At 31.2% G+C, this 12,500-nt stretch overlaps 1 protein-coding gene across 1 annotated transcript in view; it reads right to left on the minus strand.

The window, feature by feature from the left end:
• Positions 1-12,500, minus strand: part of LOC137617547 (zinc finger BED domain-containing protein 5-like) — a 19,009-nt gene that overhangs the window by 5,799 nt on the left and 710 nt on the right. Inside the window, exon 2 of the mRNA XM_068347560.1 lies at positions 12,323-12,377. Coding sequence (XP_068203661.1) covers positions 12,323-12,377 — 55 coding nt within the window. The remainder of the gene's footprint in view (positions 1-12,322; positions 12,378-12,500) is intronic.

Raw genomic sequence — 12,500 nt, forward strand, 5'->3', positions numbered from 1 at the left:
TTCAGATAGCCTCACATATACACGCACACACATGTGCCGAAGTGTATTCATATACACACACACGCACATACTCCACCCCCCGCCACACACACACGAATATATATATATATATATATATATATATATAATATATATATATATATATATATATATGTAGGTATAAGAATCATCTATTTCTTGGTTCTGAACGGTTTTCATTTCTGCTAATAATTATCAGGAGTCTCTCTCTCTCTCTCTCTCTCTCTCTCTCTCTCTCTCTCCTTATTCTTACGCAAGTAATCTGTTGTTTTATCCTGGTCATATTTCATTTAAAAGAAATAGTACTAAACAATTACTGGACATTATATAATATAACAATATTTTCAATTGAATTGCAAGAGACAAAGTTCGATTATATTGATGCTATCAATATTCATCGCAGACAATATTTTAAATTAATAATTTTGCCTAATTTCTGAAGCAAGAGAAAAAAAAATAATTGTTTCACGTAAATATTGATATTATTCAATAATGACTTAGCATCTATATGTAATATTTTACTACTCCTTATTTTCTAGGGGAAAAAAGTTCTGTAATGAGAAACACCATTTTATCATATTACAACTATTTGATAATGGCAGTGAGCACTTCTGGGTTCTGCGTGACGTCACTGACTTGTCTTGAGCTGAGCGTCTCTACTACAGTGTTACAGTAACGTATTTAATTCTAGTTCTGCAATAGTATTTAAACGTGAAATGTTTTTTATGTTAACTGGTATCTTAAAAACATCACCCCTCAAATACAAAAAATAACAAAAATATCACCAATTTTGCTGCATACATTACAACGTAAAATTAGCTTTTATTTTCTCCTGAACATAAATCGTTAGATAAATAAAAGTAGAATGTGTTCAGAGCCTAACGAATATGATTTTAAAGACATTCTTAGATGATTCTGATATACCATGTGAAAGAAAACTGCTTCTTTTTCAGCCGACTTAAAAATGGTCTAAAACCGTGTACATTAAAAAAGTAACTATACTTAAAAACTTTGATTGTAAATATCATTATCATTAAAATTCTCTAAAATATCTGAGGAATTATTAACTGTTTCATTTTATAAAGGAAGGAACTGCTTTCTTAAACATATTTTGTATTGAATACTCGTCACCGTTAAAGGCCTTTTCTCAAGTGTCTTCACCACAAAATGGAAAGACACAATTATAGTATTTTCTTTATTTTGCGATATTATTTTGTGTTAAGAACTATGTAAAGGAGAAACTCTTAAGTCATTGAGGAACATGTTGACATTATTCCTCTTCCGATAACTTACTGAAATCCAATATTCTTGAGTAAATATACAAGGTGCTTTCATAACCCGTTCTTGAGGAATCCGTTCGGGAAAATGATTATCAGATGCAGCTGCTACAAGAATTGGATCTTACTTCAATGCAATGTTCGGGAAGGGTTTATTCTCACTTATTTAGATTCAATTTACATGCAGGGCATCAAAGACTTTGGAATATCTTTACATTCGTTTTTTTTTTTCTTTTTTTTTTCGAATCCATTACTGAAAGACCTTTACACTTTGCAAATTTCGTTTGTTTTGACATTGAAAACTTTGGATGTTTTAATGTTTCATAATTCTGGAGTTCCCTCAGAAATATATAACTCCATATAAAGATGTAAAAGTCATATGAAAGACTTAAGAGTTGATTCAGGTTAAGATATAACTTTGAATTACCATTTTATCAATTTGAGAAGCACGTAATACGAATTGAATAGGCCTATCAGGGCCATTATCATAATTATTTTGATATATCTTGGTAACATTACTTGCATATGAATATTATAATTCCATATAGAATATTTTCTATATATATATATATATATATATATATACATATATATATATATATATATATATATTTATTTATTTTTATATTTTGTTTATGTTTATTCTCTAACTTTTCCATTCTCTAACTGACCGCGCTTTGAACCAAGAGCCCCAAGATATGAGGCCTTTCAACCCAAACCTGCACATTTAGAGCCCAACTACAAAGAATGCATATATAATGCCAGGGGTTGGTGCAGATATGGGGACAGTTGCAGGTATACACACACAAATAAATATGAAGGCGAAAGAGCAAATATAATAGAAAAGTTGGATTTTTTAATGCCAGAATTCCGGGAAATGAAGAAAAGAACATCATATCAGAACAGGAAGGAAGCATGGGAGAATCCATATTATTACCAATATTAAATAATGGGGATGAAACACAAACCATAATAGTGATGAATGCACAGGGTTTAGTCACGAGTAACTCTAAAAGGAAAATAGAGTTCTTAGAAGAACTAACCCAAATTGAAAAAATAGATATATTAAATATAAGTGAAACATGGTATTCCCAAGAGACTGGCAGTGATGACCAGATAAAGGGTTTCCAAACTTATAGACCAGACAGAAAAAATAGGAATCAAGGGGGAACCGCAATATATGGAAGAGACATAAATCAAGGAAAAGTATGTGAAAAATACAGCAACACAGAATGTGAATTGATTGCGGTAGAATTTGAATTTGAAAAACTAATGAATATTGTAGTTTACAGACCCCCAAACACTAAGGAGTTTGACATAAAAATAGAAAAAATAGATGATATATGTAGAAACCATAAAGACTGGAATATACTCCTATCCGGAGATTTTAACTTTCCTTTCGTGGATTGGAAAGAACGGATAGAAGAAAGTGGTTGTATGTATACATATAAAAAAGATAGTAATAGTAGCGCAGAAGATAAGAGGCAATTTGAAAAGCTTCAAGATATGCTATTAGAACATAATATGCAACAAATAAACCACATTCCAACAAGAAAGGAAAATGTCCTAGATCTAGTATTTGTGAATGAGGTGAATTATGTTAAAGAAATAATAGTGTATAACACGGGAATTTCAGACCACAATGTCATAGAATTGATAGTTCATTCCAAAGCAAGTGATCACAGAATTAATAAAAGCACAAAACTTTGGGAAGGATATGGAAAATATAACTTTTACAGTAAGAATATAAAATGGTCAGAAATAAATGAAGAACTGAATAAAGAATGGAAAAATGTATTTATAAGTGATAATGTACAGGTAAATACGGATATACTGTACAAAATACTGGAGAAAATTGTTGAAAAATATGTACCGAAAAAAAACAATAAACAAAAGACGTGCATACCAAGAGACAGAAGAATCTTATTTCAGAAAATTAAAAAGTGGAAGAAAAGTCTTGCAAAAGAAAAAAATGTGTGGAAAATGAGGGAAATAAAATGTAAGATAGAAAATGCAGAACAAAAGATTATGCAGTCGAAAGAAAATGAAAAAAGGGACTTAGAAGAAAGGACACTTCAAAATATAAAAAGAAACCCCAAAGTACTTTACTCCTATGCAAAAAAGATGAATAAAAGGAGAATAGAAATAGGCCCTCTAAGAATTGAAGGACGGCTAACGAATGAAAAAAAGGAAATATGCAACATATTAGCAGAAAAATATAAGAGTGAGTTCACGCCAAGAATTGCGAATGAGAATAATGAAACAGAAATGAGAGAAGAAAATGTTGAATATCTAACGGATATAGATATTAATGAAGCAGATATTGTCACAGCTATAAACGAAATTAAAAATGGATCGGCAGCCGGACCAGACGGAGTTCCAGCGATTTTGTTAAAAAAAACTGCAAACACTATCGCGAAGCCACTTGCAATACTGCTAAGACAGAGTATAGATATGAGCGAGATATATGTTAAACATAAATTAGCTTATATAACCCCTATCTTCAAAAGTGGATCAAGACTAGAGGCAAGCAATTATAGACCTGTTAGTCTAACATCAAATATTATGAAAGTGTATGAGAGGGTAATAAAAAAGAAAATAATGAACCATTTGGTCAAAAATAATTTGTTTAATATGGGTCAACACGGTTTCGTACCTGGAAAAAGTACACAGACCCAACTGATAGCTCACTATGAAAACATATACAATAATATGATAAATGAAAAAGACACAGATGTGATCTATCTAGATTTTGCAAAAGCCTTTGACAAGGTAGACCATAACATATTGGAGAAAAAAATGAGAGAGCATAATATTGTGGGAAAGATAGGAAAATGGGTAAAAGAATTCCTGCAAAACAGAAAACAGATAGTGGTTGCAAATGACGAGAAATCAGATGAAGCCCAGGTAATATCTGGTGTGCCCCAAGGTACGGTATTAGCTGCACTGCTATTTGTTATTATGATCTCAGACATAGACTGTGATGTTGAAAACTCCGTAGTGAGAAGTTTCGCCGATGACACAAGAATAAGTAGAGAAATTACTTGTGATGAAGATAGGAACTCACTACAAAGAGATCTAAACAAAATATATGAATGGGCGGAGATAAATAGGATGGTATTTAACTCCGATAAATTCGAGTCAATAAATTATGGAAACAGAGAAGGAATGGTGTATGCATACAAGGGACCTAATAATGAGACAATCACAAACAAGGAAACAATTAAAGACCTTGGTGTAATTTTAAATAGGAATATGTTATGCAACGACCAAATAGCAACACTGTTGGCTAAATGTAAAGCAAAAATGGGAATGTTATTCAGACACTTTAAAACAAGAAAAGCTGAACACATGATTATGCTTTACAAAACTTATGTGCGTAGTACACTCGAGTACTGCAATGTGATATGGTACCCACACTACCAAAAGGATATTGCGCAAATAGAGAGTGTACAAAGGTCCTATACTGCTAGAATAGAAGAAGTTAAGGACCTTGATTACTGGGAAAGACTGCAATTTTTAAAACTATACAGTCTAGAAAGGAGAAGAGAACGCTACATGATAATACAAGCATGGAAGCAAATAGAAGGAATTGCTGAAAACATCATGGAGCTTAAAGTATCAGAAAGAGCAAGCCGAGGTAGATTAATAGTGCCAAAAAGCATTCCAGGTAAACTGAGAAAGGCGCACAGGACATTAATCCACTACGCACCAGCATCGATAATGCAGCGACTATTTAATGTGCTGCCAGCTCATCTAAGAAACATATCAGGAGTGAGCGTAGATGCGTTTAAAAATCAGCTCGATAAATACCTAAGATGCATCCCAGACCATCCAAGACTGGAAGATGCAAAATACACCGGAAGATGTATTAGCAACTCTCTGGTGGATATACGAGGTGCCTCACACTGAGGGACCTGGGGGAACCCAAACAAAAATAAGGCAAGACGGTTAAATATTCTACCAAACTTATACTTGTAGGAAAAGATACATCTAAGTGTGATTATTTTTTAAGCGGAATTCATTTGACCTTCAGCAGATTGTTTCCAGAAATCATAAGATCATAGTTATACATATAAAAGTAAAAAAAATATATTGATGGGAAGTTATTACACATGCAAGACACCTTTAATACTAGTTTCATTCAAGATATGTATATTATTGCTAACATATACACATCGATAATTCGATTAAAATTAAGCCAGGGATGGGTAAATATTCAAATGATAATTCAGGATTTGTCTTCTGATATACAGTTCATAAAAAAGGAAAAAAAAAAAAAAAAATTGCGAGGTTTTTCAACTCATATATTTTGGCTTTCTTTTCCTTATTCGGACATGGGCTCCTGTGACACAGGTTGATGTAATTTTCCCTTTCCTGATAATTAATATGTGATGTATATGAGGACCATTTTAAGAACACGAAAATTTATGATGAAACGATGTCTGTTAATTATTCATAGGACCAAAATATTTTCTAATTTCACATATTTGTCTTTAACCTCATTTTCTTCTCTTCACATATGAGTTTGATTATAAATAAAAAAAACTGATGATGTGAACTATTATTTTTTTGATAAATTGTGGCGGTTCAGGAGTAGGCTGTGAGCCAAAGGCCAGATGAATGCAACTGAGTCTTGGCACGCCATATTGGATACCACGGGGTGACCCGAACACCCAGCCTTCTGACGAGTCCTCCGCCAGAGTTTGAGTCTTGAAAAATATTTTTCCATGTATAGGAGTAAAGGTTAAACACTACAGACTTGAGCTTTTCTGCATTTTTTTTTCTTTTTTTACATGAGAAATATTTTTTTTTTTCATTTTCCTTCCTCTTTGATTATTCTTCCTTTTCTACTATAAATCTCTTTCCGCTTCGATATTCTGAATACGTTCAACTTTCAAAATGTATTTCTTGGCATCATACAAATATTAATAGATGGAAAAGCGATGACGATAAGCAGAGAGGAAGTAGATTTCTTGTATATCGAACAGACAACGCTCCGTAAGATTCTCCGATCAAAGTGAAATAGTTGTCTTCGACTAATGTGTTCTTAAAAGTATGATTGAATATAATTTCATATGAAAGATTTTTAAACACACACAAACAAACACATGTACACAAGCACACATACACGCATATATATATATATATATATATGTATATATATATATATATATATATATTTATATTTATTATTTATATATATATATATATGTGTATATATTATATATATATATATATATATATTGATATGTCTCGTTACAAAATGAGACATTATACGTGCTTTCTATTCACAATTAAACTCACCATGCATTGCAAGTCATAAAAGACTCGAATGTCTCCATTCAAAGGAAAATTATATTTTGAAGTGGATGATAAAGCGATAATGATTTTGTATACATAATTATTTTTCCTCACTGAACTCTTGTTTACTTTCCGGTCACTTTTGATATCCTAATGCTTTAAGAGAAATGAAGAAGGGCTGAGTGAAATATGGAATGTGACGGAAGAGTAATTCTCAAAAGAAGTTTTATATTAGTATAAAAAAGTGCCTCGTCTTATCAGGTTGTTGAGGTCTATTGGTAACGTGTCTGCCTGGTAATTTCCAGACTGGGGTTTGAGTCCCGCTCAAAGTCGTTAGTTCCATTAGTGTCTGGAGCCTCACTCTCCTTGTGAGCTAAGGAGAGGGGTTTTGGGGGACCGTCTAGGCTAGGTGTACCGGATGAGTCATCAGCAGCCCTGGTCCTTGATTGGGTGGAGAGGGGCTTCGGTGATGACCATGTATATAATATTATATGGTCAGTCTCTATTGCTCTGTCCTGCTTGCTAGGGCAGAGTCACTATCCCTTGCCTCGACCCTTCATGACCAGCAGAGAGAGAGAGAGAGAGAGAGAGAGAGAGAGAGAGAGAGAGAGAGAGATTATATAAAAATATGCAGAAGAGAAACATGGACCTAAAAAGAGTAATTGAAAATACATAATGAAAGTTTAACATTATGAACATCTATTTAGTAATACATCACAAAAAAGTAACTCAAACCAAAACGCATAAAAGGAAATTATATTTTCTGGGTACATTCCAGTAAAAGGGGAGGTTTAACATATGGTATATTTGCAAATTAATCCCCAATCACTCCATGGTTGTTATAATTGTTCAAATTATCCATGAGCGAAAATAATGATTTAATAATTCCATTTGTGCTTTTTACCTCAATTTAGAAATTCAATTTCGACCAATTTCCCGTTATGCGAAAACAACTACGAATTTGAGCTCTATTTTAGGATATACGAAATACAGTAAATTATTTTCATCATGATACTTTTTCATGTGATTTTATTATTCGTAGTGGTTGTCTAAAATTCTCTTCTATGGCTGTTGATCCATAATACCTGGATGGAATCATTCCAAAATTCCTTTGAGTTTTCGGAGCGAGAAACAAGTCTTTTGAATATGGAGAGTCTTGGAATACCATCTTCATTAGTTTCAGCTTTAATACTTTTAAGGCTTAATTAATACTCAATCTGCAACATTTGCTATTTCCTTTTATATGTTTTATTATTATTATTATTATTATTATTATTATTTTTATTATTATTATTATTATTATTATTATTAATATTATTATTATTATTATTAGCTAAGCTACAACCCTAGTAGGAAGTGCAAGAGGCTATATGCCCAGACAGGAGAATAATACTCGAAACAAGGTAAAATGAAAGAATTAAAAGACTTCAGAATAGATTGATCAACAAAAATCTTGAAAGACTTTCTCAACAAGCTACTTTTTCGGGCAATTGGAGAAGGCACAGTCATAATGTGTATCTCAGAAGTAAATTAGCTGCCAAAAATTACACCTAAAGTTTTAACAGAATCATACAAAGTTAAAGAAATATTACCAATGCTGAGATCCTGATGTTGAGGAGCACCAGTCCTTGACCTACTTACAATCGTAATTTTAGTTTTGTTAGGATTCACCTTCATACCCCATAATTGTACCAAGCACTAATTTTAGCTAGATCTCTATTAAGTGATTCAGCAAAACCAGATATACATTGAGGGGATGGAATTGATGCAAAGAGAGTAGTAGCTTCATCTGTTTGTTTTCTAGACCAAACCACATGTCATAAAAAAATATGTCTACACGTTTCTAATTATCCATGGATATACTTTGAAATGAAATTCAATCCCAATATGTTATATTGTTTACTGCGATGTTCTACATAACCATATTGAAAATGAAAGTTCGTCTTATAAGAATAATTGATTCTCCCCCCAAAAAATCTAACTTTATAAGAATTTAGTGTTTTTTTCTAGAACACCCCATCACAACACATCCAGTACTTTCAAGTATACGAATAAAGATGAAATATTTACTGTTTCTAATATCAATGATGTCAATATTGCAACAAGAAAGGTATTAAAATTAAAACCTATGCTAGTAAAGAGTACGAAAATATTGTGGAAGTTGGTTTCAGGGTACGGGATGCGAGGGAAGAAGCTTCTGTAGCAATTTAGAAGGCGTCAAAGTGTGCCAATCCCATGATCAATATCCTTCATGTATCGCTTGAAAGCTTCGTGAATGAACTTGCATCTTCGCTAATAATAATAATAATAATAATAATAATAATAATAATGATAATAATAATAATAATAATAATAATAATAATAATAATAATAATAATAATAATAATAATAATAATAATAATTATCATTATTGGAGCTTGGGTGCAGCCGCAGTTAGAAATGTTGAATGCCCACACAGGATAAAATTACTTGTACTTAAAAAATAACTGAGCAATAAGGAGTAAATAATTAAAGAAGAATATTACGGAAATATACAGAACGATAAGGGAAATATAAATGATAAAAACAAAATTAAATGTAAAGGTGATTCAGGACATAAAACTATATCACGGCAGAGTTTTGACACACTGGACAACCTTCATGTATTTACAGTGAATTCTTCATTTTTTTTTTTATTTCTTAAGATTTGGATGGAATATTGACGTATGTCTACAAATTGAATTCAAATGCACTATAACTTCTAGGATGTTTGGAACTGTTGACCACCATACATGCAAGTAAAGGCTTTGAAAAGACTTACTAAATTATGTAAAAATCCTTTACTAACTTTGGAATTTTACTATTGGATGTTCTTAATACAATATACGACCACACTTATGATGTAACGATAATAATCTGATTAAGAACTGGTACCGAATATTTATATTAAGACCATCAAGAAAACAACTCAATATTTAAAGGAGATTCCAAGTGCAGGTCTGATGTAAACACCAAACAGGGAATAATGTTCGAAATGTCTTCTCATGATTGGAATGTCACAAAAAGAATCTTGTAAAGCTTCCAGGATATACCTATCTTTTGTCGATGGAAAAAGAGATTAACCAGTCGTGTTTCTAGATAATTAATCTAAATTGAAAAATGATGTCTATAATTTTCAATAACTTGTATTTTAGGGAAAACGCACGGTGAAAATATCTGAAGTGTGGGGCAAACGGAAAACCTTACTGGCCATATGAACCACAATACTTAAAGCAATATCAGGGAGGTTGTAAGTTTTATGATTCGAACCATAAATCAATTCCATCAAAATCTTTGCGAAGAGATTCAGTTGCCACGTGGCTAGAGGGTAGCATGGAAAACATTAAATAACATTAACATTATTATATATTAAGTTATTAATCCTTTCTAACATTGAATTCACTTTACATTTGGAATAAGTCCTACTCAAAGGTAGAATATGTGAGTGCATGTCCCACGAGTAAGATTCAAAGCGATGGTATGGATCTTGATATCTGAAAGTTTTAGTCAAAGTCTATTTCTGTTGAAGAAATAATAATACAAGAAATCAACATTTCAGCTGATTCCCAGGAACACTGATTTTCTTTATACCATTAACTTTATCTTTGTATTTCTTTCTTTACTGTGCCATAAACCTTACTATCACACCAAAGTAGAAATTCTTGATTTATAGAGCTATCATTATCTAGTCTAGTTTTACATATTTTCTTATTAACTTTATAATACTCGATAAAATTCTTACGACAAATTTTATTATTGATAAAACACTGTGAAGTCCTGTAACTTGAATTTCAAGTGTTATCTTTCTATTTTCAGAAATGTTGATGATTGTCAATCAGTCACATTTCTAAGCAACCTTTTTATCGACAAATGATGATTTGATGTAATTCAAACCTTTCATTATACTACCAAGAAATTTCATATAAAATTTAAGAAATGAAAAAGATATGGCCATTGTACTTAAATCCCGCAGCAACTTTTAAGAGTTACTCTCTCACACTTTAATGAATAATACAGTAATACCTTGATAGTAAAAAATAATTGATTATCTCACTTTTGTATACAACAAAAATACTGTGAATCAACAATGAGTCTCACATTAAAGCCTCGATGCACGTTCCAATTATAAATATCAAATTGCAAACAGTAGTTCAGAATATTATCATTATATTCTTTGTGTATCAAAATGACATTGAATTGCATGTAACTCCCTCACCATATCCCTTATAATCTTCTTTCTTTAAGATTTGTTACCAATAAAACCAACATTCATTAAGTTTTATCATTCATATTGACTTGAATTTTAGTAGTGTCCTTTATTCGGAAACTCTCACAGCGGGTATTAGAGTTTTACGGCGGACGTTATGGTGGCCTTTACCCCTGAGTCGTGCAAAGACATTAGTCGGAGAGGAATGCTAATGGAGGTCTTTGGTCGAAGCGTTGGCGGTTTTCATCATAAACAACAAACCACTGCAGTGAAAATGCACAGACAATAGTTCAGTTCCAGGAATACACAGCTGGTTTTCTCATAACTTCCGGTTACAGCTGAACGTGTGAATCTAATAAAAAGACAATGGCATTACTGGGAGATAGAAAAAAATTAATGATATTTCAATGCATGTAGATCTCATGAAAATAACTACAATGTTTTATATATATATATATATATATATACACACACACACACATATATATATATATATATATTCACACACACACACACATATATATATATATATATATATTATTATATGTGTGTGTGTATTTGTATGCATTCATGCATATATTTATGTATATTTATATGCCTACATATCTATCTATCTATCTATCTATCTATATATATAAATATATATATATATATATATATATATTTATGTATATATATATAATATATATATATATATATATATCCATATATATATATATATATATGTATATATATATTTATATATATATATAGATATATATATATATATATATATACACACATATATATATATGTATATATATATATATGTATAAACATATATGTATATATATATATATATATATGTATATATATATATATATATATATACATATATATATAAATATATATATATATATATATATATATATTATCTACTTCTGGACAAAGAAGTTCCTGTCCTTAATTTGACAAAGAAAGTTTAGCAACATATTCATTGCAAAATAGATTAGTAAATGAATGATATTGTGTTTCTTGACTTCATATTTACATATCTATCAAATATACATTTAGATCAGCATTGTCCTCGTCTTCAATATTGATGTTCCAGGTTAATCCCTTTGGGTTTTTTTCTTACGTTGATATCATTTACTCCAACCACCTGGTTCATGTACAACATTTGAAGAATTCTACCTCACACAAGTTGTTTCTGTTTTCATTTGATTTCTCAACTTGGTCTGAATGAGAGTCATTTGACTGAAAACTCAAGGCTACCAAAACAACAGATGAAAGATCTTAATAAGGATTTATGTTTTATGCATATTTATATAGATTGATCTAAGCCAAAAATTTCATTGTCTTTTTCTTTCACGCCACTTTCGTAGATCTATGTTTTATCAATAAAATAAATTTGTTATTTTTTTTTTTCATTCATACATAGTGATTCTAAGAGTGGGACAATTAAGTCTTACCACACAAGTGTGTTTCCAGCACTTAACCATGTCATAGTTTTCAGTACTTGCACATTATCAGGTAGTCTCTTTCTATGTTCCACGATATGAGAGGTTGTCAGGCTGACAGGGGAAGAATTATATGAAACAAATGAGTTCAAGTTAGATGTTCAACTATTTCGAATGATTAGATATATGATGATGATAGACCCCTTGTTTAATATTTATCCATATTTTTTAAAAATA

This window comes from Palaemon carinicauda, chromosome 23, assembly GCF_036898095.1.
Source record: "Palaemon carinicauda isolate YSFRI2023 chromosome 23, ASM3689809v2, whole genome shotgun sequence".
Lineage (NCBI taxonomy): Eukaryota > Metazoa > Arthropoda > Malacostraca > Decapoda > Palaemonidae > Palaemon > Palaemon carinicauda.